General features: G+C 42.3%; 1 protein-coding gene across 3 annotated transcripts; it reads left to right on the forward strand.

Annotated features, from left to right (window-relative positions):
* Positions 1-723: 723 nt before the first annotated feature.
* Positions 724-23969, forward strand: UBXN7 (UBX domain protein 7). 3 transcript variants are annotated; one of them, XM_061345240.1, is made up of 11 exons: positions 728-913; positions 4509-4656; positions 5908-5975; positions 8715-8780; positions 10528-10640; positions 15819-15965; positions 16356-16446; positions 17549-17676; positions 18095-18488; positions 19276-19355; positions 23152-23969. In XM_061345240.1, exons 1-11 carry the CDS (start codon positions 841-843, stop codon positions 23311-23313), a joined length of 1470 nt encoding a protein of 489 aa, XP_061201224.1. In that variant the 5' UTR covers positions 728-840; the 3' UTR covers positions 23314-23969. The 3 variants fall into 3 exon arrangements, with proteins under 3 accessions (XP_061201226.1, XP_061201224.1, XP_061201225.1); XM_061345241.1 differs by lacking the exon at positions 728-913 and adding an exon at positions 972-1241; XM_061345242.1 differs by lacking the exon at positions 19276-19355 and having other exon boundaries at positions 724-913.
* The last annotated feature ends 1826 nt before the right edge of the window (positions 23970-25795 follow it).

The raw sequence follows: 25795 nt of genomic DNA on the forward strand, positions 1-25795 counted from the left end.
TTTGAACACTGCCAGGGATGGGGCAGCCACAGCTTCTCTGGGCAACCTGTGCCAGGGCCTCAGCACCCTCACTTCTTCCTAATGGCTAATCTAAATTTTTGCTCTTTGAGCTCAAAGCCATTCCCCTTGTCCTGTCACTACATGTCCTTGTAAAAAGTCCCTCCCCAGATTTCTTGACAGCCCGTTTAGGCACTGGAAGCTGCTCTAAGGTCTCCCTGAAGCCATCTCTTCTCCAGGCTGAACAAGCCCAGCTCTCTCAGCCTGGCTCCATGGCAGAGGTGCTCCAGCCCCTGGAGCACCTTTGTGGCCTCCTCTGGACTCGAGCAGCTCCACGTCCCTCTTGTGTTGCTGCCCCCAGGGCTGGACGCAGGACTGCAGGGGGGGTCTCACCAGGGCAGAGTAGCGGGGGAGACTCCTCTCCCTCAACCTTCTGGTCCCGCTCCTTTTGATGCAGCTCAGGACACGGTTGGTTTCTGGGCTGCGAGCGCAGACTGACGGGTCATGGTGAGCTTCTCATCACGCAACGCCAAGTGAAGGAATCCCGTGTACGATGAACTCGGGCTGTTCAACGAGGCGGAAGTTCCCGCCGAGCCGCGGCAGCGTTTGAAAAGCCGCTCAGGCGGCTGGGCGGGCCGCGTTGCCAGGGCAACTGCCTCCTCCCTGGGCCTTCGAGGCAACAGGGCGGGTCTGGCCGCGTTGCCATGGTAACTCCCGCCCCTCCCGCAGCGGCCCAGAGAGGCGCCTCCGCGGCGGCGGGCAGAGGAAGGGCGCGGGCGGGTGTCGCGCCTGCGCAGAGGGTGGGGGCTGGCGGCGTGCGTGTTGTTGTGCGGCGGCGGCAAGATGGCGGCCCACGGGGGCTCTGCGGCCTCCTCGGCGCTGAAGGGGTTAATCCAGCAGTTCACCGCCATCACGGGTGAGGCACACGGAAGCCGGGCCCCGCTGATCCGCGGCCGCCGCCGCCGCTGCGTGCTTAACGGGCGGCTTCCGTCCGGCCCCCGTCGCCGCGTCAGGGGGCGGCTGCCCCGGCGGGCCGGGGGCGGGAGGCCGGACGGGAGGAGCGGGTCATGGCGTGAGGCGCTGCGTTGGGCGAGGCGGAGCAGCCCGGGCGGGCGGCCCCGGACACGCTCCCGCTCGTCTCTTGGGGGTCCACCCGGCACCGCCGCGGCCTCCCTCGGGGCGAGGGGGCTGGTGACGCCCGGGCCTGTCAGCGGGCTCGCTCCGGGGCCCGGCTCGCCGCGGCGGTAGGTGCCCGAGCCGGGGATCCGCGGTGCCTCCGCCCTGGGTGTCGTCGTGTCGCCCTCGCTTTTAGCGGCGGCTTGGGGTGCTTGGTATGCCGAGCTACTCGGTAGTGAGGGTGCGGGTGCACGTCCTCCTTCCCTCCTGGCGATGCGGTCCGTTCCGCCCCGGGAATCGCGTCCCGCCTCTGCAAATAAAGCTGACGGCCGGGAGGGAGCCTGGAGCTGACCGCTGTGTCCGCGCTAAAAACGATAAAAATAAATCAGTCTTAAGATACGGTCAGGTTACTGAGAAGTTTTATGTTAGTTTTCTAAGGAAAACAGCTAGTCGCTTTTAAATTGAAGTTTGCGTCAGGTGATCATTGCTGCTTTGGCTTGCGTACTATGAGCGTTTGACCCACTTTGTGTTTAACCGGCTTCACTATAGTTCCCCCTTGCTTATGGCACTGCATATCAAATACTAAAGGAGTGTTTAATAAAACATCTTTGGCTTTTTGTGTTGTTTTGTTTGGGTTTTTTCTTTTGTTTGGTTTGGTTTTTTTGGGGGGGTGGTTTGGGTGTTTTTTTTCCCTTGATTTACATGAAACTTTTTAAATTGTTTAACCAGCTTAATTTAGGGTTGTGTCCTTGTACTCAGGCTTGGATGCCCTTAAATCCTGAACAGGGGTGTTGAGGATGTTTAGTACGCTGTGAACATCCTGTGTCAACTGGAAATTACTGATCACTCAGCTGTACTTAAAGAAGCCTTTTAGAATAAACCCTTTGAACAAAAAGAACCTACAGCAAATACCTTTTCATGTAGTGCCCATGTGTGCCTTGTGGTTTCTTTTGGTAGTGCTTGAGATACTTGCTAAAAACTGATCTGGAACGGGCAGAGTCACGATAGTTTAGCCTTCCTGATGGCTTATGAATGGTTTATGCCAAACATAAGAGGACCCCACCTTTCTGCTTTCACAAAAGAAAAAAACAAAACTTGATGGGCTTCACCCATCCACTATTAAAGTCGAATTTTGGAGTTTTGTTTTTCCATTTTAACAGAATTAAGGATCTATCTGAAAGTGTGCTGTGTGGAGCTTGTCTTGCTGGTAGTGGCGTGATTTGACAGGTGCTCAAAAGCCCAGTGGTTTGTGTTAGCAGCTTTCAACTTTGAGTTCTAAGTACATGAATTCACTCCTGTCTGTGGGGAAAAAGGCTGAATATATACAACAGCTTGATTCTCATGTAGGTGATAGTGAGTTATAAGTAGAAATAGTTCTTGATATATTTATCTTAACTAGATGGCAGAATTATGTTTCTTTGGTGCTCTCATTCAGAAAAGTATTTCTGAGAGAATGTAGCTCCTGTGTATCTTTTCTGGTGGAATGATGGGGTGTCTTTGAAGTTTGATTTGAGACTTAAGAAATATTTAATATTTCCTGTTTGCTGGCACAAGCACTGAAAACATGCATATGATGGCAGTTTCCTGAAGAGTTATGAGGAACAAGTACAAGCACTTTCTGTGCTGGTATCTCTTTAAACAGCAGAGGGCTGAGTGTAATTTTTCTTCTAGCTCTTCTAAATTAATGACTTTGCATTACTGACTGTATATTGAGGGTGTAGGGTGCTGTGCACGTAATAACTATATGCCAGTATTGTTTAATTGCTACAGTTGACATTGAAATGAGCTGAAAATAGTTTCTTGAAATGTTACTGGTTTTTATTTTGTGCTTTCATCATCTCGATTAAGATCTTCAAATATAGCTAACTGTTACCTGAGCCATGGCAAGGCAGATTAGGTTTTCTGGAAACCAGTTCGCTTAATCAGTTTGGCTTTCTCTGTGGTTTAGGGTAATTGTGTCGTTTAGAACTGATTTATCTCAACAGTTTCCAAGGGTATTTTCTGTTCAAACTAGAGCTTCTTGAGTGTTTCTAAGAAAAATCATAGAAACATCCAAATCTGTTTTGCTAAGAGTGATGTTATCTATGACTCTGATGGTGGGGAAAGTGTTTTCTTCATTTTGGTGACTTGCAGTGAACCTAGTAAGAACTTCTACAGGTCTAAAAGCTGCTCCCAAACTGGTTCAGCTGCATTTTGCCACTCTTCCTCTCTACCAGCCTTCCCATATGAAAATAAACTCTTTGGCAGGCCCACTGCCTATAGGGGCAGATGCTGTAGTAAGTAGACATTTAAGGGGCTGGGTGCAGGAAAGCTTCCATTGATGAGAGTGCTTCTGTTGATGGTATGGTGATGCTTTCTGTTGATGGGATGCTGGGGATGGACTCTTCATTAGGGACTGTAGTGATAGGACAAGGGGTAACGGGTTAAAACTTAAACAGGGGAAGTTTAGATTGGATATAAGGAGGAAATTCTTTCCTGTTAGGGTGGTGAAGCACTGGAATAGGTTGCCCAGGGAGGTTGTGAATGCTCCATCCCTGGCAGTGTTCAAGACCAGGTTGGATGAAGCCTTGGGTGGTAAGGTTTAGTGTGAGATGTCCCTGCCTATGGGAGGGGGGTTGGAACTTGATGATCTTAAGGTTCTTTCCAGCCCTAACTATTCTATGATTCTGTGTTTTTTGTGAAGAAGTTGGGAGGTAGAGGCTGTAACTCCTCAGGAGGGAGTTACAAGTGATGTTAAGAACTACATTCTGAGCAGCAAGAGTAAGATTGATTTAAGTGTACTTAGGAGAGATTTTAATAAATGTTAGTCAATATACAAATGTGTAGACAAGTACTACTTTCTCCCTCTTGGCTCCCTTCTGTTCCTACCCTCAGCCCTCTGTGGACTGAGCTTTAGCTTGTTTTTGTCTTTCAGTGCAATCAGTAAAACAGGGTATCTTTTCTTCCATCTCAAAATATCTGTTATAAATGGGTAAAAACCACTTTAGTAGCAGGTATAGTATTCACCCTGTTAAAATGTGGTCAGGTTTTCATGGGTTTTGTGTACTTGCCTGCTCTTGTTTGGAAAATTGAACCAGGTCCAACTCAACTGAAAAAGGTCTGATATCTAGAAAAAAAGGAAACCAATGCTAAACCCCTTCAAATGGCTTTCGGTAAGTTTTCTCTTGATGGCAGGAAAAAGTCTGCCTGTCCTATATGCAGGCATTCCCTTCTCCTGTGAGATAAGTTCGTCTCATATCAGAGTTGTACCTCAGAGATAAATGGCAACTAATAAACTGTTCTTTCTTTCTAATTATTAATGCTTTGAGAGAGAAGGCTTGCTGGTCAGCTGCTCCTAGCACTTCCAATCAAAATGTTTTCCAAAGAATGCTCAATTTTTACTTCCATCATTACAGGTGCCAGTGAAAGTGTGGGAAAGCATATGCTTGAAGCGTGCAACAATAATCTGGAGATGGCTGTCACCATGTTTCTGGATGGTGGAGGCATAGCAGAGGAGCCTAGCACCAGTTCTGCAGGGGTGTCTGCTGTTCGACCACACACTGAGTATGTACCTGGTGAACCTGTCTGTAAAAATGATTATTCTGTCTTAAGAATTTAATAGTGTAAGGCAAAAAATAAGGCAGTTGCCATTTCTAACCTTCTGTCAACTCATGTAATATGTGCTGCTTTGATATCTTGTTACATTTAATTGCTCCAATATTGTTCTGGGTAAACAGGTTCGTACTATGTTAAGTTGGAATGTAGACTAACATAAGTTAGTCTCTCTTTCATTACTTCAGAAGTTTTCTGTGATTTATACATATTCTTTTTTTGCAGACAGAGCTCAAGACATAGAAGTTGGAGATCCAGTAGCAAGATACTCTTAAATTGCTCCAACGATCTTGCTTTACATTAATTTGTCAGTTAAAGAGTTCTTTTTTGTTTCTTATTAAAGTAATAACCTCAGTCCCACTTGTAAAGGTTTTATGGTGTTGGTTTAAACTTAAGTGTAACCAGATGTGGCGCTGGAAAGGCTAGGTTGTGTACACTGCTATGCAGAGAAATAAGCATACAAAACCTGCATGAGTGTCTTAACATCAGTCTCAGCTACTCTTCGAAGCCCACATGGTCAGGAGCCACAAACTGCACACTTTACAACTTCAGAGAATCTGAGGGAAGAGGGCGCTTCAAGAGTTATCTCATAGAAAGGACAAAGCGAACAGATTTCATTGGGTGATCCATGCCCTCCTTTGCATAGTTCCATGGGCTGAGTGACCACCCTGAGTAAGTGAAACTGTTTTGGAGCCCTTCTTCTCCTATTCTTAATTTCAGATCATCTAATAGTCTCTGCAGGCATAACTAAGCTGTTGATATGTGAGGCACCCCAGCTGTGTAAGCAAAAAGTACTTCAGAAATGTGGGGAAATGTCTGTTTTGACCATCCTGTTTTCCTTCCTCTGGAAAAGTGAGGGCTGTGAGTTTCAAGTGGAAGCAAAAAGTTTTAGAAGGAAGCTAGGAATAAGGGAGATAATATATTTTTTTTTCTCTATGTAGATAGTCAAGGAAGAAGGTGGCAAATGGACCAATTAGCAGCGTTTGCTAAGTTATTAAAGAATTAAAAATGTTTAAATAATAAATTGACAAAGCCTGGTCCCTTTTGATGTCAGAACTTTTGATTCTGTGCAGTGGTACAGCAGCATCCTTAGCTGGTTCAGGTTGCAGGACCCTTTTGAGTACAATGGGATGTGGTTTATGTGCTTGGAATATTATAATCTTTCTGATTTTTTAAAGCTGTTTTTTTCTTCCCACTTCACAGGGATGAAGTACGAGCTCCAATTCCTCAAAAACAGGAAATTTTAGTAGAGCCTGAGCCCTTGTTTGGAGGTAGGCTTATGCTCTTGTTTGTTTGTTTCTTCTCTTTGCCTTGAGACGAGCTAAGTGACAGAAGATAAACAGAACTTGCTGAATATGAAGAAAGCATTGATGTATTTTTATTCTTGCTTCTTTTCCTTGCTGCAACTCTGCAGCCATGTAACATGATTGCCTTCTTGGAAGTAATACCAGTGTTACTGAAAACCTCACACATCAGAGATGCTGCCTTCCCAGTGGTACAAATCTGCAAACTCCTGTTTCATGGGACTTTTATGAGGCTACAGCTGTGCAAGTCTACACCTGTGTTCTATGGTTCAGAACCGTGTGATACTGCTGTGAAAGTGTAGTTTTCAAGCTGATGGGATAAACAATTGAGCCTTGACTGACAGGTGAAAATAAAGAGGACAAATGCATGCTTTTCAGGGAGATGATAATTCAGGAAAAAGCGCTGAACTGTATGATTAGTCATAATTTTCTTCATTCCTCATTTAGGAATTTAATTTGCTCTTCAAAGTGCATCATGCAGCTAGTTTTCTTGTTTGTTTTCTGGAACTGTTTATCACTTTTGCTTTTGAAAGTTTTTTCCTTCACCTCTAAGGGAACAGGTGATAGAAATGCTATTTTCTTTTTGGGTACTTACCTAAAACAGTGTTTAGTGCTCGTGGTAGTATACTAATGTTCTGAATCTCAAACCCTCAATCTCAGACCTGTGCTGTAGTGGTTCTTTTACAGAAGCATGGGGGTGGAGCTTCTGTAGCAGGGCTAGATTACCTGGTACATCATCCTCTCCTTTTGTATAATGTCTGTATGGATATCTATCCATTTCTGCCTGTCTGCGTGGCTTTTGCCATGCCAAGTGAGTTTAGGGCCTTGCCCTTTTTATCGAGGAAAGGCATGCAAGCACTCATATTTAAAGTGGTCTCATAACTGTAGGAAATGTTCTTTTCTATTGTTCAGTTCCTGTGCTAGAAAGGAGGAGGCCAAGCTTCAGGTTTACCCTGGAACTGGTTTTCTCTTATCTTTTTTTTTTCAACATGAGATGGGTCTTTAGCTGAGATGTACAAGCTGAGAGGTGGTTGCAGAGGAAGGTGCCCTGCTGAGGGCTCTCTGAAGACAGCGCACTTGTTCCTGTGGTCCAACAGACCTTTTGACAAAGGTGTTCATACTCCTGTGGGTTCAGGAATCTAAGAAGTGAAGGATTAAGATCTGATGACTCTAATGCTTGGTCCTGTTCTACCCACCTGTCACAGTGATCTCTGACACACTCACCACCTAACCGAAGTGATCTTTAGATAAGTGAGAACCTCCTGGCACGGTCTGGTCTATCAGTGCGAATATGCTCAGTAATGGCACTCGTGTTTATAACAAGCTAGCTGAAACTGGAAAGGCAGTTCACTTTGTCTTTTCAGCTCTAAGCACAGGGAATGTGTCTGTTTCTGTGTCATGTTGAGGTGGTTGTCCTGAGCTGCCTGAACTGCTGTGAACATCTTCAGCAGCACTGCCATGCTGTAGCTAAGCCTGGCAATCGAAATGCTGCTTTTGCTGAAGTGGTCCTTCAGTTGCTATTCGTAGCTGCTGTTTAAGTTGCTCCGAAGTTGGATTTAATGAGTTGTGCTTGTGCCTGAGCTTTTAGAGGTGAAAGAGACGTTGCTAACAGGAGTTAGGCATTATTCACAAGCGTGTTCCTCGTTCAGGCTTACTTTCTTTTTCCATGATAGTCTGTATGGGATACACCGATTCTTTCCTTTGTAAAGGAAGAATGCAAGGAGCAAGAACTGTGCACCGTTCTTTATGCCCTTGGAGTGGCACAAGCTGAAAGATGCTGCACACACTGTGGGTGCAAAACCGAAAGGGTCTCTAAAATCAAATTTTGGAGGTACTTGCTTTGTAACCCATGCGTAGGTCATGCTTTGTCAATGTAAACGGATTTTTCTTACTACAGGTTTCTGGTGGGCACACATTGTATTTATCTTAAATTTGTTTATCAGTTATTCTGTCTTATTTCTTGTGCCTTTGAAAGTTCTACCTTCAAATTCTCCTTTCAGTTGATAGTGATGCAGATGAATAGTTGGAATAAGCCCTGGCAGGCAGTTCTGTTTGCATTCCAAGTGCAGTGGTTGTGTTGTACGGAAGGACTTCAGTGTTACATTTAGGTACTATTCCAGTTATCTTCCTACGCCACTCTCTCTGTCCAGCTGCAGTTCTGAAGGTTTCTTTGCAGATAGTGATGCTGGATTCATTGGAGTGTGGCTGTTGCCAGTCCAGCCAAGAAGTTGGGACAGGATCCAGATAAGAGTTTTGTAAAGAGTAGGAGCATGCTGTGGAAAAAAACCCAAATGTATTTCCTCATAAAGAAAATATCCTACAGGGTGTCATCTTTCAAAGTTTTGGGTTTTTTTTTTATCTACTTGAAGGTCTTTGCTAAAAAATCTTGACAGGAATTGTGACATGTTGATGCTGTGATTCTGATGGGCCTTGGTGAGCCCATCAGATAGGGCTGAATTTAAACTTGAGTGTATTGTTGATACCATGTTTTGTTTCTGGGGTAAGGTTTGTTGGAGGGAGCGTATGTTAGGAAACGGGTATTATAACCCATTTCCATCCTCCTCCCAGCCTTCTTAATGACCCTGCTCCCTCATCATTCATGCTTTGGGATCCTCTTCCATTCTCCCACACGTGATGAAAAGTACTAATGTGCAGTTATTTTGATAAGATACTTCTGAAATAACTCTTGCAATATGTTTTTTTAAGCTCCTAAAAGACGCAGACCTGCGCGCTCAATATTTGATGGCTTTCGGGATTTTCAGACAGAAACCAGTAAGTGTCTACAGATCAGTAAGCTAGAATTTGTTTGGGTTTTTTTAATGCAAATAAGAGTGGAAAATCCTTTCCATTTTAAGTTAGGACAGCTTTCAGTTGTTGAATGTTTTTTTTAAATTGCCTACTGTATAGCAAAAGTGTGAGGTTTTCTAGTAACTGTTAGGCTGTTCATAGTTGTAGTGTCAGTACTGTTTGCTGGTGTGCCTCTTCCACATTTGTGGTACAGTTAAGGTTGTTAGATTTTTTTTCTGGGGTAGCTGAGAGTACTGAGTAATGGACACATGAAGCAGGTAATAAGGGTGCTGGTCCGAACACTTTCCTGTGTTACACAAGGAAAGCCTACAGACAGTATATTCTGGCCCCTTTGGTATAGCAGATATTTTCTTGACAACTCTGAGCACATTTATTTTTCTGCTCTAGAGAGAACTGAAAAGGGGGAATAATCTTAGCACCCATGTAGAAATTAAGTTCATTCACTAAATTTTTCTTGGCTAGCCAGTGGTGGTCATTCTGGCTTTTGAATTAGATTTGGGTAGCCCTGAGGCAGCTACCTTGGCCACACACAAGGTTCTCATGAATTTAATTGCTGTTTACCACTGTCTGTTCATATGTAGAATCTTCAAATGACAAAGCACTGAGCTGTAACTTAAGCCATTAAGCTTCACAGAGTATGATTATTTGACAGCAGAACAGACATTTCCCAGATGAGTTAGAGCCATTGTGCAGTTGCTGTCACTGATGTTGCTGGATGTTCAAGAGGTCTAACCATTGACCAGGTTCCCATGTCTAGGTGCAGTTGAATGCTGAACTGAAAATAAGTGTTCATAATTACTTTCTTTCCTCTGACAGGTTTGCCTATGGTTTTCTGGTAATAATAAGCCCAAGTGCTAAAGTCACTGGCAGCTGTGTTAATGAAAATACACCATTTACAGGATCGTCATACCGTTAGATTTTTTTCTCATCATCTCCACTTATTTAGAGATGCACAATATGTCAAGTCATTGTGAGGGCTTATGATAAAACTTTATCATGCCTTTTGGTAAAGCTGCATAAATACCACTGGCAAGCTCTGAAAAAGTGGCCCTGGCCTTGAAAGACCAGATTATTTCCTGGCCCTAGGCCTCCTTCACAGAGATGCTTTTTTCCCTGTGGAAATCAGAGTCTGCTCAAAAATGGGTTGCATGTTATAGCCTGTTGACAGCTCCTCTCACTACTGTAAAGCTTGTGGTTGTGGGATAGTTATTGCACATTTAATGTGTCTTGGTTCCATATAAAATACATCCTATCCATGCATTTTTAGGTGAGCAGTAGCTGTGATTTACTTTTATTGTATATGGACATGTCTATGTAGGAAATATGTTCTGTATTATTTTGAATGGAATCGATAGCACTAAAATAAACATGCTCGAAGTGTGGTACTTGGGGGTAAACAAGGCTGAAAATCTGTTCACCTGAAAGAGACAGTAGTATAAGTCATGGCTGCTTTTTCACTCATTTGTTTTTGAATACTGGCATATCACCTTTGCTGATAACATTCATTAAGATGATTTCTAAAAGCAAAATAAATGCCCAGTGCTTGAGAAAGTTAGGGCAGGCAGGGTTCTTCCCTTACATAGCAGCTAATCTTGTTCAGTGGGATCTGACCTTGTGACTTCAGTGCCAAAGTGTATGACATACAGCAAATAATAAACCCACTTGTGAGTATTTTGTCTAATTTAGCTTCCTTTCCTCTGGGGCTGTGCAGTTCGACAGGAGCAGGAGCTACGAAACGGAGGGGCAGTAGATAAGAAACTCACTACTCTAGCAGATCTCTTCAGACCTCCCATTGATCTGATGCACAAAGGCAGCTTTGAAACGGTAAGTTCTGAAATTTTGGTGCACTTTCTTCTGTGATGACCACGTGCAGTGTGGAAGCCTTGTGTTCGACTGTATAGTGATAAATATTTGATGGGCTGCATATGGAAATGCTGATGACTTACTGAAGGACTTAATGTAGTTATGCTTAAATGTCAGTGTGGCAAATCACACTTGGTGAAAGACTTTAGTGCACGAGGGAGGCTGGTCGAAACAGACAAATTGCACCCCTCAAAGTCTATAGAGCATGATACAGAAAAAGCTGAAGTAATTGCTTTTGATAGGTGAGCAAGTACTTTGCAAGAGGCAATACAGTTTTTAGCACAGCCCTGCTAAGAAGCTTGGGTGGAGTTCTGTTAACACAGCTAAGTGGTTTTTGATACCTGAGCTAGTAAAAGTATTTTGAATGCGGCTTTGTCATGAAGACACAACTTTTATCTTCAATAGAGGCCTTGCTCTTGTATGAAATCATAATGGTTGTCTTTTCCATCTGGTCATGATGGAAAAGTATCCAAGAGATCTCCTGAGAAGGGGACCATTAGCTTTAATAATTTCAAGTGTCATTTTTCCTTTCTGTGTAGGCATGTATGGATCTAGTAATGAGTTACAATATGGATCAGTGACTTAAGTAATGATTAGAGATACGCAAACTGGTATATATTTTTATTTTTTAAGTCCATAATTTCTAGGTATTTTTCAGAAGTTACAGTTACTACTGAACTTCCACCTCGTCATCTTTAAGTAGCTGAGATGAAGAGGGTGGTGATGATTATTGTATGATGACTTCATGAAAATGCAAATTGATCATCAAATGGTGCAATACAGATACTGCAAACAGTGTCAAAGATCTGACTCAAGTTTAAAAATGTGTACAATTTCTGGTACTGGCATTCACCTTTTTTCTGTACTTGTGCAGTTCCTTGTCCAGTGAGATACTCTTCATTTCAAACTGGTGTTCCTAAACTTCACCACAGTGGAAATCTTCAGCTTCTCAGTTTGTTGACCCTTACCACTTCCATTTTACCTTTTACCTGTAGACTGCTGTACTGCTTTTAGCCTGGAACAGTGTCAGGCCTCCCATGAATCCAGTGATCAGTCTCTCAGAACTCATCTTTAGCAAGCTACTGTTAGCCTTTTCCTTTTCTGTACACTTAGGGAAACATTTATAAGCTATAATAAATCAGAGATGTGTACGACATTCAAAAGTACCAAAGACTAAATACTGTCATTTTGATGCTTTTGTAGTTTAGTGTTAGCCTAAATGGGGTTTATTATTATTGGTACGTGATCTATTCTGACCTCTTGAGGGTGTACAATAACATTGTCAGTGTTTTGCCACATACGTTTTGTCATAGAATCAGTTAGGATTTCTGACTTTATTCGAACATAGCAAGAGTGATGGCATCTGGTCTTACTAAGGCTTTCATATATCTGCTGCTCATCTTTTGTTGCCCCTCTTTTGTGTACCCAAGGGTTGATTTTGCTAGAAAATAGATACAGTTATTTTTGGTTTTCCAGAAGAACTTTACAATTACAAAGAAACTTACCAGTAAGGTGCAAAAAATTGCCATTTCATTTTAGCTCGGTAATATTACCTTTTAAGAGTAGCTGATATTTAACTTCTGTTGAAGAAAACTTTTCAAGTGCTGAATGGCATTGATTTATTTTAACTTGATATCTCTGAAAAAAGACTGTGCTTCACATATAGAACAGCTTATGATCGCTGTATTTGTAAAGTTAAGTATGTGATTAACTAAATTACACCATAGAAATGTGGTGAAAAATATTTGATACAGAAAATCTATAAAAGGCTTTCTTTTAATCCTGCAGGCTTTTTGACCATGAGCCACTAGATGTTCCACAGTTCCATAGTGACTGATGGAATGGGCTATACAAACCAGGAGTAAACAACTGATAGGTCAACATCTTGCAGGCTCTAACTGCCTTTTTTTTCCTAGTATAAAATATCAGAGAAACTTTTAGAGCTTAAATACCCAGTGTCACTAATATAGTCTGTATTTGAGTAGTATTGCATGGTTATATTATTAGGCCGTTGTCAGTTAAGATTGTGCAAGGGATTTGTAACTGTCATTTCTTGACTGTAATATCAAGCTTTAATGTGTATTAAGTTTCATAGTTACCTCTTTAATGAAGATTTTTGCATACCAAACACGGTTTGTATGGAACAGCATGGTGGTGGTTTAATCTCAAAGACTCCTCAAAGACTCCTCCCTTCATGCATATGATGCGAGATACGATTTAATTTGTAGTGGTACACTCTGGATTAACTTAGTTTACATTTCTTGTTTAGGGAGGAGGTAGTTCTGGTGCTTGCAGTTTTGTGCTTAATGCTCTTTAGGATTTCGCTACTTCTGTGAAGTAACTGTAATGTTACAGTTTCAGGTCTGTCTGTATGAAGTGTCCTCATTCTGTAAGTTGAACCTCTCTTAGCTGCTCTCTGCTTTACAGCTGATTTTCCTTGTATGTAGCAAGCACCAGGAAGTTTGGAAGCTAATCTAGTCCCTGTACTCAAATGATGCAATTATCTTTGCATAAGATGCTTCTAGACTGGCTGTTTGCCGAACCATAGCCTGTGGGTGCACTGTTGGCTTAGGTATGGCTAGTTGATGAAAGGATGTATGCCTTAGCCCATGCAAGAAGTATAAATGCAGCACAGATAGGCTATTTCATGTTAGATAATTTCATTCTCTGACTTGGTCATCTGTTGTCTTGCAACCTAAACCATGCTTGATTAGCAGATGTCCAGAAGGTCATAAGATGCTAGTTCCACTTCCTTGTTTCTCCCTCTTGACTTAAAGGAGTAGTGCATTTCAACAGAGCTGAGCAAGAGAGAACCACCACAACATTTATAAACCATGCATGGTTCAGAAAAGACAAATGAAAGGAAAACATGTTATTTTGAGTAGGTCAAAAGCTAGAGGTTATCCACTACTGAGTGTAAAATAAGATGACTTCCACATATTGTCTAACAAGTTTGCTGGCTTCTTGCTATAAATTGTCACAGTGATGAAAAATGTGATTGAGTATAAAAAGTAAAGGTAAAGTCAGGACAGATGGGTTTTGTTTTGTTTCTGTGTTTGTTCCTTTGTATATTAGATCTGCTACCTCTGTCTTTGAAAGTTCCTACTGGCTGATTGCTGAAAGCTTGTACAGAGATGTTTGCAAGGAGTGATTGTTCTGTATTTACCCAGTGTGTGTGCTCTTTAAATGCCTGGCCTTTGTACCTTAAAAGAGGAAGAGAAATGGGGGCCAGTTGATATTTGATGAAACAGCAGATCTAAAGCCATGAGACTTTCGGGATACACAAGCCAGATCTTAAGCCTTCCCTTGTTCTCTTGTCACTTACCAAAATGACCCACCAATATAATCTCCAAACAGGCACCATTTCTTCACCCCACACACTTTCCACCCCCTCAGAAGGAAAGCAGTAGCTGTGTAAGAGCAAAGCTCTGTGTGTGTGAGATGATGGCATCTTTTTAAATGTTACATGTAAAGCCTCTTTGCTTTTCTAGAAGGAAGTTACAAGTAGTTTAAAAAGCTACACCAGCTCCACAGGTGGAAACTCATCTTTGCAAATGTTCTGAGTGGAATTTCCTGCTTGCAAACTTGTGAGGGCTTTAGGTGAGTGAGGGAAAGGTAGAGGTAGGTTTTCACTGATAATGAAAAATATACAAAGTAGATATAGAAGAGCAAGATGCACTTTCCAGCTTTCTAGTTTTTGAGTTCTTTTAATCTAGTATGGATTACTTTAGAACACAGGACTAAGGCAATCCAGTTGACTCAAACAGTATAAGGATTTTTGTTCCTTTTAAACTTGGGCAGTACCTCTAGGCCTCATCTTAAACTGATTTCCTAGAGTTAGTTCTCAAAATCCACAGTTAGCTCAAAAGAAGCCTTTGCAGCCTAATGACTATATTTAAGACCCTTACTGGTTACTTGAGTATTGCCTGCCCCACTTTTCTCTCCTGATGACCAAATACTGGATTCTGACACTATAATATTAGTGGTAAGTAGTTAGCATAAGGTCCCTTGTGAGAACAGGAGGACTGTTCTGTGCTTCTACATTCATTTTTTTTTTCCTTTCAATAAAATAAAACTTGGCTCTGAAGGTCACTTGGCCATGTAGGTTAATTTTGTAGACAGGCATTTCATGAGGCTAAGTGTGTGGGGTTCACGTGTCTGCCTGTCACACATTGGATGGGCTGACTATTCAAAAGTACACTGGCTGAAATTCATTCTAAGAGTAAAAACTTTGGTTTGGGGAACAAAATATTGCCCAAACCAGCAAAATCTTGAGTAACATCCCAATTCCTTGAATTTTCTGATCAGTACCTTACCAGCAGGATTGTGAACACACTTACACTTTTTAAATTTTTTAAAAAGAAAGGCACTTCATATGCTAGTTCCAGTCTTTCCAGGTGGTAAGAGCATTCCTGCTGTTGATATAGCCCTCTTTTTTTCAACAGGTATGACAGTTCAGCGATCAGAATTACATTCTTGATCAAACTCCTACCATTAACTTGCAACCAAGCAATCAGACAATGCCAGCTTTGTGACTCAAACCAGTAAGATTTCTTCCTGCGCCTTCCTGTCTCCCTCCCCATTTGCAGTCTGGATAATGAGCATCAAAAAAGGATGCCTAATTTGGCAGTGACACAGTAATACAGTAACTCAAAACTTGGAGAGAAGAAAAAAACATGCAGAGAGGGGGTTCTGTCAAATTTATGCAGATCCTCTGTCAATTATACAATCTACTTATAGAAGATGATCCACAGGTTTATCTTTAGAATGAGCAGGTCTTTCATCTGTTTTCAGATCAGTGTGATTGACTGCACTCTTTCCCAAACAAATACTTTATTTGATGTCCCTGTGTCCCACCCACCCAAGTTGCTTTTTCCACTCTGTGCTTGGTTTGTTGAAATCCAGCAGCTTGCTTCATCAGTGTGGTTCTGTAATTCAAGCAGTCTCATCTTAAGCAGGTCTTTCAGCCCTGCCTTCAGTTTTGTGGATGCCTTTTCACTAGCACTGTCCATCTTTCTCACTGTGAAGGGGTTTTGGTGAAAAATTTTACAGTGTTAGAAGCCATCACTGATCATTGCTGGCATTGGTTGGGTCTGGCTCTTCAATTTTGTCTAATAAAGCTTTTCTCTCTGCTTACAGGCCAAGGAGTGTGGTCAAATGCAGAACAAGTGGCTCATGATAAACATACAGAATGTGCAAGATTTTGCCTGTCAGTGTCTCAACCGTGATGTTTGGAGCAATGAGGCTGTGAAGAACATAATCCGGGAGCATTTCATTTTTTGGCAGGTGAGAAGTTTAATAGGGCTGTGCAGGTAACTTGGTGTCCTGGTAGGTGGGGTAGTGGAAAGAACAGGCAACTTTGAATAAAATGTCACTGTTGCAGTTCTCTTGGTGAACTTGTAGAAAAGATGCAGTACTTAATGGAAGTGTAGCTCATGGATGTATATTTAGTTGATGAGTATGCATTTGAGTGCATAAACCGCTTTTCACTTGTGCATTCAAGATGTTACTACTTAGCTTCTAATATATGGAGTGTTAGAGGTGTATTTTCATCCTGTCAGTTACTGAGAAATGTGTGTACCATTTGTACTGTGAAAGGAAAAGCTTTGTCTATTGTCAAGGTACAGTTTGTGTTCCCTCTCCACCCAGTAATTTGCTTGTGTGGCATTTTTTTAGGTATACCATGACAGTGAGGAAGGACAGAGGTACATACAATTTTATAAATTAGCAGACTTCCCTTATGTTTCCATCCTGGATCCCAGGACAGGTAAGATAAGTGACAGTTGGTTACCTGCAGTTTATATATTCCATACAACTTCACTGTTGTATTCAGTGAAGAATCTCAGTTACGTTGTTTTGCTCTCTGAGAGACTGGTTGTTCCTGAAGATATATGTTTTGGAGGAACTGAGGGAATAAAACTCCCAGGAGTTGATAAGATTTTGTGTACGTCGTTATTGCACCCAATAGAGCTTACCTGGTACTCTGCTTAGCAAGTGAAAATAGTACCACCTGGTGGTAAAACCCAGGAATGCAATTTTTTTAGTGTTCTTTCAAAAGCTACTTGAAATTATGTGATGAATAAACTACTATATTTGCAAGCATTACATGAATCTGCTTCCAGCTCCTTGCACAGGAGCTTTGTGACTCTCAGCAGTGACATATTAAATTGCATCTTAATTTTCCAGTGTGATTTTGGCTTTGGGTTTGTTGTTTGGTTTGGTTTTGTTTTTTTACCTGAATAATCAAACTTCTACTTACCCATCCAGCTCTTTTGAAATTGTTACTTTTCTTTTGTATCCCAACACCCTGTCTTGTTTCATCATGATATAGTGCAACAATATTAATGCTCTGGTCTCCTTCTTCTCAGGACTGAAGTAGTAGGTCTTTAATCAGAGCTGAGATTTCCTGCTGTCTGCCTTAATCCACCCAAAGCCACATACTATTTTTAATGTTGATACTGAAGTTAGGATATTCTTCTTAGCTCTTTATGTACAGAAGTAAATGAGGTTTGCTAAGGTGTAGAATCAAAACAGGCAAAAATGTAGAAAAGCTTCTTCGTAAACATAATGGTTTGTCTTGGTTTTGTTTCATTTTGAAACCTAATTCACTATTCTGTGCACACATGCCCATAGGTAAAATGAAGACAGAAATAAACAGGGTCTGTACTTATGTCTGGCTATGACTGAAACCTTTTCAAGGGAGCAGAGGGAGGAAGCTTCATAATATCAGGTGGTAGCCTGTAGGAAGCTGCAGTTCCACAAGTACAGACTCTTCAAGAATGCACACACAGTAGTGAATTGGTGTGTTTCACCTGTTAAGCTGCAATCTTTTGCTGAAATTCCACTTCATGACACTTTTTGTTCCCTAGGTCAGAAACTAGTGGAGTGGCACCAGCTGGATGTGACTTCTTTCTTGGATCAAGTGACTGGGTTCCTGAGTGAGCATGGGCAGCTGGATGGTCATTCTACCAGCCCTCCTGAAAAATGTTCTCGTTCAGTAAGTATAAGACCGTCTAGTAAAACTGGAGAAACCTGAAAGAACATGCTAACCTGTCTTACCCAGCGGTACTGTTGTCCCATTCTATAGTATAAGCAGACTGAACAAATTAGTGCAAGAGCATACAAGGATCTGGTGCACCAGAGAATGCCTTCTCCCATGATAGCATTTTTGTTGCGCAGTTTGTGCTTTCAGCATTTGTTTTGGATTTAACAGTCACAGAACTGTGGATGTGTGGAAGGAAAATATATTGACCCCATGTGAAACTCTTAAGTCATTAAGTCATCATAGCATGAGTAGCTTTCCACGCTGTTTGTTCCTGACAGTAGCTTCTCTTTGGAAGACTGATGTCCTCTGGATTTTCAGTATGTATTTGAAAGCAATTTTCATGTATCTGTGTTATGTCTGCATTCAACAGGAGAGTCTCATTGATGCCAGTGAGGACAGCCAGTTGGAAGCTGCTATCAGAGCCTCATTACAGGAGACACATTTTGATTCCACACAGGCCAAGCAGGAGAGTCGGTCAGATGAAGAGTCCGAGTCAGAGATTTTCTCTGGAAGTGAAGAGTTTATTTCAGTTTGTGGATCTGAGGAGGAGGAGGAGTCGGAGAATCCTGCCAAGCTGAGGAAGTCTCCACACAAGGACTTGGGGTATAAAAAAGAGGAGAGCCGAAGGCCTCAGCCTGAACCCCCTGCAAGGACTGAGCCTGCAACAACATCAAATCACAGAGTACTTCCCTGCGTTGATGTAGGGGTACTGGAGGAGTCAACTGACAAGTCTGAAAGTACGTTCCAGGGCCTAGACGTAAATGGTAAGTTGCCATGTTGTGTTTTTTGTTAGGTTTGGGGCTTGTTTTTTTTAGTGACCTGTGTTTTGTTTATGTTTCTCTTCTTCCCCCCCCAAATCTTTATATGCTGAGAAGGGTGGTTTCATCCCTTATTTTGAAAAGCTAAATCTTTTCTTCTGTCTTACTCCCTCCTTGACACCAGATGTTTGAGCGATTCACCTTGCCAGCAGCACCGCTTTGGCATAGTGATGCCTCAAACTGCAGAACTCTGTTAGTCACTGAGCTCAAGTTTCTTACTTTAAGACCTTATCCAGGAATAAAGTACACATGTGTGTAATGCAGGTGCATGTAACAGGGCTTCTACCACTGTGGTAGAGAGTAGTAGAACAGCATCAGCGCCACCTCATGCTCCTTTAGCTTAGCTGCCTTGACAGTCTCGACTGAGTTTCAGTAATGCAACTTTGGCTAATATAAACAAGTTGCTGGATTGTCTCTTCCTCCTTTTGGTGCCTGAGCCGTACACCAGAGTGAGGCGGTCTCAGAGGCAGAGGTAGCACAGTGTGCTTTTCTCTGAGAACACTGTCCAGTTTTGGTCCCTACTGTTAACTATGGACAGAATCCTGAGTTTGATGTGTGTTGTATTTTAAACACGTGTGGTAGAAGTGTATCTTCGGAGACTGGAACTTTGTATTTGTCTCCAGTCTCTAACCCTGCTATGCTGCACAGTAAAGTGTGCCACCTAAAATCTACAGAAAATCTCAGTTCAGCTGCCCTCTTGTTTGTTAACTTATAGTAACTTCCTTTATGGCAGGACCAAAGGCACAGCTGATGCTAAGGTATCCAGATGGAAAGAGGGAACAGATTTCACTGCCTGAACAAGCTAAACTTCTGGTGAGTGGAGTTAATGGGAATACTTGTTTGAGTACAGGAGAGCTGAAAATGGAGAATTTATTTTCCTGGGGGTGGCACTATGGAATTTGAATCTTGTGGAAGTCTTATATGCAGGGGGTGCTTGCAGTGTCATTCTGTTGTGTTTCTTTGTGGTGTTCCTCTTCTGATCAGCAGAGCCTGCTGGCTCTGTATGTTTCCGCTGATGCTTGGTTTGCATGTACACTCCAGTGTCTTCTTTAGTCCCCAGACTGAGAGTTCCCTTTCTAAAATGACTATAAATGGCTTTTGCATTAATCTTTAAATTACCATAAAATACTCTCAGCTCACTCATTTGTGTTTTGGTTTGTTTTCCTAAATGCAAAAGTTCAGTTGTTGCCTGTGGTTAGAGAATGGTAAAATCAAAAGCATAATTCTTCATTCTTGTTCTCAGTTCCTTTCATTGTACTTGCAAACTCCTTTCTGGATATGGATGACAGAGCAGAATTTGGAGGAAGTTCTCCCCTGAAAATTTTATTACAATATTATTCACTTATTATGCTTGAGGTGTGTGTCTCAGCTGTGCTTTGGGCTTGCTTACCTTGGGGAAGTTTATGTGAATGGCATTTCCATTAAAATTCTACAGGTGCTTCCCTGGAAGTAGTGGGTAGAGGCCACTGTGTTCCTCTTACCTGTGGGTCTTCATGACACAGTGGCCAGTAAAGCTCATTTTTATGTAATCAACCTAAAAGCTGTGCATTGAAGTCTTAGGGAATGCAAAAGCATACCTCTTCAGAAGGATCTTGTGCAGATTGAGAAATCTTGCATCTCTTACAGAAAATGAGACTGTAAGCTAGTTAACAACACTGTAGAAGTGTACAGTGTCTCAAACTCGTGTTCTCATCCTTGACTCTTCTGCTTGAAAATGAAAGGAAAAAGAAAAGTTGCTTTTTTTACACCACCAGGTCTCAGATCCAAGTGTAAGTGGTAGGATGTAGGCTGGCTGCAGTGCTACACTTGGAGTCCTGAGTCTGAAATACAAAGCCTAAGGGACACTAGCAGATCATCACTTTTATTGTAAGAACCAGCTTACTGGTTGGCAGACCTTCATTCTTCTTTTATCATAGCAGTCACTGGTGTATAATACTTTTCCAGGTACATAACTGCTTTTTGAAAGCAGTCTGTTAAACAAATTTCCATTCATTATTAAACATGTAGCACTTAGCTAATTTATTTAGGTGATACATAAGTGTATTGATACAGTTCTTACAATCTTGACTTCTGGTTTGACTCCTTTTATGGACTATGGTAGTTAAAGGAAGTTAATCTCAGCATGTGATTTCCTTTGCTGCCACCCGCTCTACAGTCAGCAGAGGAATTTAGGTGAGTCAAGGTTTGTGGGTGAAGATATATTTTTATTGCAGAGCTGAACAGGCAGCTTTTATGCTCATGTTATGTGATCTTTTAAAGCCATTTCAGTCAGATCAAAATTGAGTCTCAGGTGTTTCTTTGTGAGCATCTTTTCCATGCTGTTTTTTCAGCCCTTAACTGCTTCCATTTTTAGAGCTATCCAGAACAATAAAAATAAATTGTTTAAGGAGACAGGTGCACTTCAGAAATTTTAGCTGATGGTACATTGTGGGTCTCACACCAACACCAGAGGTTTTTCCTTGTACCTCTTGAACGTGTAGTCTGAACACACTATTCCAAGTGTGGCCCAGATGCAGAGTGGCACGGTTGAATCCCTTGATGCTGGAAATACTCTTGTTGACACAGCTCATGTTTCCTGTCGCTGCTGCAAGGGTGCACTGTAGACATGTGCTGAGCTTTCTTGATGAGTTTTGACAATGTCTCCATGACATCCTGGATCTTAACTCTAGGCAGGCAGCAGGCATCCAAGACTTGGAGTGACATTGGCAATTGGGTGCTTCTGTGCCCTGCAGAAGTCTCCTCCACCAGCATGCACTGTTTCTCCATGCTGGTTTTGACTTGCTGAATAGGATTGGTGAGTCCATTAGTGCTTTCCAGTGGAATTTGTTTGTCCTCCCCAGATATTGACAAGACTTTCTATAAGTTTTTTCAACTGTTTGGTTTTGGGGTTTTTTTTCCCCAAATGAGAGGAGAGCTGCTGTTCTGCTGCTGTAGGTCTCCAGGATGCCTCATCTTGCAAGTTGCTGTTCTCCCTGTGTGTGTGTGTCTTGCTTCTGGTCATCCCATTCTGTCTGCACCATGAGACCTCAATTCTTGCCCTTGCAGTGTTGCTACCAGTATCGTGCTGCTTTCCTGCTTATCTAACCTGATACAGCAGAGCAAGCTGACCTCTTCCTGCAGCTCTTGGACCTCATGCTGCAGCTGCGTTGATGCCCCTGAAACACTGGAAAGAGTATTGCAGGCTCTTGTGGGAGGCATGCTGTGTCGCATCTATGCCATATGACTTGACAGCTTGCCTACCAGAACACACACACCCAAACAGCCACCCAGTTAATCTCCTGAGCCCCTTGCCTGTGAGCTGCAGAATTAAGTGCCAGGTGCTTGTTCACAGCCAGTTTTTCCTCTGTGCTGGGGCACTGGGGTCTGGAAGTGGCAGCTAAATAGTGAGGGGAAGCTAGCAGAATAGATAGTACTAGTAGAAGCTTAATACTGCTGGCTTATCTTACACTTAATTTGCTGCCATAAGTTGCCCTCCAAAACTAAGTCAGCACTATTGCTGGGGCCGCTTTATTTTTTCCACACTTTTCTATTACATACTTACTGTCTTTTTTCCCCCCTCTTTAAAAAGCTACGACTTTTCATTCCACACAAGTCTTGCTGTGTTTCTGTATCCTCTGCTGTTCTGCCAGTCTCCATTTCTGTCCTTGGCTATTTGTACTGTATGCTGTCATCTGCTGTGTTTCCTGATGAACTTGGCAAATCTCTTGCATTGTAACAGGGACATTAGCCCTTCCTGATATGTGTGTTTGTTGCGTTTTGAGGCTGATACCCCTTCATCCTAACACACTCTGCATTCTGCTTCAATTGCTATCGTAGGCAGAGAAGTCCATGAATTGAAAAGAGCTTTAAAAAAACAAAAAGTCCCCACTCCCCCAAACCCTCGTGCTTCTTGAGGGAAGGGAAAGAAAACAGTAAAAATATTGCATTTATTCTTGTCAGTACTGCCACACAAAAATGCTTCTTTGGTGGCTTTTAAGTCTAGTGTAAGGATAATGTCTGATGAACAAGTGATGGGGGCTTCTGTTTTAGGGCACTTAAGGATTTTTTCCAAATCATGCTTTCCTGTGACTTGAAGGTGTGATGTGGAATTCAGCTCTCTTGAATGAGTGTATTTCCATCATAGAATAGAATCATAGAATAGTTTGGGTTGGAAGGCAACCCTGCAATGAACAGGGACATCTTCAACTAGATCAGGTTGCCCAGAACCACATCCAGCCTGGCCTTGAATGTCTTCAGAGGTGGCACATCCACCACCTATCTGGGCAACCTGTGCTGATATTTTACCATTTTCGTTGTAAAGAATTTCTTCCTCGAATCCAGCCTGAATCTCCCCTCCTTTAGTTTAAAGCCGTCACCTCTCATCCTATCACAATGTACGTCTTCCTTCTGTTTAAAGAATCAGAGAAAGGATCACTTCATAATTAGTTTTTATGATTATTCATACCAGGTGTGGGCCAAATTAGGTATTAAAGTAAAAGAGAGTCTATACTATATACAAAATTTCAGAATTTGTGATTAAAAACTTTCTTTTTTAAAGAAAAGCAGGATATCTTTTACATTCGTGTTGTGTTGAATTCTATGACACTTCTCTACGTTTCTGTCTCTCCAGGCTCTTGTGAAACATGTCCAGTCAAAAGGCTACCCCAATGAACGGTTTGAACTTCTCACCAACTTCCCTCGAAGGAAACTCTCCCACCTGGACTATGAGATCACATTACAGGAAGCAGGCCTGTGTCCTCAAGAGACTGTCTTTGTGCAGGAAAGGAATTAGCACCATGGCCTGAGTTCTCCCAGCCTTCCTTCCCTCTCCTCTTTGCCGGGGACACCAACTTACTAAATATGCAGTCATGGGATTGCAGTGCTGAAATCAGGCAGGCAGCTGGCTGGCCCTTCTCTCTCTCCTTCCCTTCTCCTGCTCTAGTGACCAAATGAGAGTGTTCAGAGTTTTATTTTCTTCCTTCAGCTTAGGCTCTGCAGAGAGCATTGGAAAGAACATCTTTCCTTGGCTTTCACGGAGTTAAGTAAAGCGATGATCTGTGTACTTGGTATGTTGGGGCTTGGAGAGGCCACAGTACACATGCCCTTCTCACTGTTATTTTTAAATCTGTTTTGTTTAATTTATTTTTTTCAAATAATGTGTGATAAGGCACTGAGTTATCTCTCTGTAAGGAGAGTGTGATCTTCAGTACAGGCTTTCCTTTGTTTTGATGCTCTACACAAAAGGTCTCCATTAACCTCACAGCCTTCTCAAGGATTAATTTACGTCGTGCTCTGTGAAAACTTGGTTTTAGGGGAAGGAACTGGTTTGAGCTGTGGTGAGGTATTCTGCACCTCTCTAATTTAAAGGCTTCTAGATTGCATGCATGTTTTCCTCATGCTTTAAATGTTGCCAGTGGACATAGCAAAAAAAACAGCCAACCCCCAAAACCACAACTTTACTCAATATGGGATTGACTGCTTAACCCAGAGGGAAAGCTTCATGTCCACTGTTGCAGCAGAGCTGACTCCTTGGTAGAAGTCATTGAAGTTTCCATTTGTTCTTTTCCCAGCATCCTCTAAGTGTCTCCTTTTTACTGGCACTCAGGATTTTCCAAATGGCAATAGAAGGTGGCAAAATACTGTAAAGATCTTGGAGTCTCTGGAAAACACCTGACCTAAAAACTTGGCAGTTAGTTGGCTTTTTCGATGTCATGGTGTTTTGTTTTCCCCAGGAGTGACTGGCGTTGCAGGGCTTTTAGAGTGCTGGTGGCAGCTGAGCAGGACATCAAGTCCTAGGCGGGTTTCCTTCATTAATTTGACAGTTTGTCAAACTGTGGAAGGAATTAATGCTTTGTAAAAGACTTGCAAGCCGGTGGCCTGAAGGCTCTGGGCTGTTTTTTATTCTGTTTCATGTTCATCTGCCATCTAAATCCAGAAGGCTGTATGGACAGCTACTCCTTTAGGCTTTCTTTTCAGCTCTGGAAGCTGGCACCACAAGTCATGCAGGTGTACCAGTGAGCTAAGCAGAGTGCCCTGTTTTTCTGGTGTCTTCTCTAGACCTAGAGCAGTTGATCAGTTGATGTTATAGTAGGTGTTACAATGGGATAAAAATTAACTAACACAGTCACCCTCAAGGTGGATGTCAAATTAGTGTATTTACAACAAAAATCTCAGTTTGTTGTCCCCTTAATCAATGAGGGGAAAAAGTAATGTGAGCCCTACCAGAACTGCTAACTTTTTCTGCAATTGTCAGATGATTATACTTATTTAAAAAAACCCCAAACTTTAGTGATGAGGAACTTACCATAGACTCAAAGCTTTTTTGCTAGTTTTAGTCTTTAAGTGTAGCAAATCACAGAAAATTTCTTGCATTCCCATGATCATATTAGCTCACTACTGTCTTTTGCTCACAGTTGAGGCTTTACATATAATTGTACAATTGTATAAATTTATTTACTTTCTACACAAAAAAATTATTTTGCATTCTCTGCAAAATGCAGTGTGAGGAAAGCAAACTGTGTTTGCAGTTTCGTAATCAGTGACTGGCGTGGTGTAAGAGCTCACTTCTGATTTGTGAAGGGCCCCTGTCATGGAGGCTGCTTCCCAGCATTGGCAAGTGAATTGCAAGACCAGCAGAGGAGATGGGGTTGTTGGTGTTTGGCTTGTGAAGCAGCAGTGACACCTCTAGACTGAAAGATATTTTGTGTTTCTAGAATACCCAGATTCATGGACAGGAGGAAGCACTTTTTGTGTAGATCTGATGCTACCCTAAGGAAGATCAGCTGTCTAATTGAAACAACTCGCTCTGTTATTTGTTGCCTTGGAACTCATTACCTCTTCTGTGGTTAACCACAGGAAAATTAAGGCAGGCTGCCAACAGGACACAGAACCCAACACGCGTATAGTCCCTTCATGCCCCTAAGGCTGGGATGGGAGCAGGTTGACCTTTCCTGCTCTCCTTCCTGTGCCTGCCAGCGTAAGGCAGGGCACCTTTATGGTTCCACTCATTGTTTTTGGAGTTGTTGCTGGTTGGCTTTGTTTCCTGGTGGAGGGCCAACTCATTTTGGACAGGCTTGGCTTTGTATCCACTCTGGGAGCATTGTTCCACATCAGCTTTTTTAGCAGTTAAGTTAAACCTGCAAAATTGACTCTCCTTGCACTCCTAGACCTGTTTTATTGGTAGCTTCTCCCATCCTGCCCTTCTGTGTTTGTAGGTGGGGCTAGGTTGTGGTTGAAGCAATCCAATACAAAATATCTAATGTGGCTGAAAACAT

Source organism: Neopsephotus bourkii, unplaced genomic scaffold (genome assembly GCF_033783945.1).
Source record: "Neopsephotus bourkii isolate Nb327-2 ecotype Australia unplaced genomic scaffold, CSIRO-AGI_Nbou_v1 NB_234, whole genome shotgun sequence".
NCBI classification, from domain to species: domain Eukaryota; kingdom Metazoa; phylum Chordata; class Aves; order Psittaciformes; family Psittacidae; genus Neopsephotus; species Neopsephotus bourkii.

What these genes read in the sequence shown, in the direction of transcription:
- UBXN7 (XM_061345240.1), top strand. Translation starts at nt 841, where the DNA reads ATGGCGGCCCACGGGGGCTCTGCGGCCTCCTCGGCGCTGAAGGGGTTA. An exon ending in GCCTGAGCCCTTGTTTGGAG is followed by an intron (nt 5,976 to 8,714) that starts GTAGGCTTATGC and finishes TGTTTTTTTAAG; the next exon opens with CTCCTAAAAGACGCAGACCT. An exon ending in CTGAAAAATGTTCTCGTTCA is followed by an intron (nt 17,677 to 18,094) that starts GTAAGTATAAGA and finishes TGCATTCAACAG; the next exon opens with GAGAGTCTCATTGATGCCAG.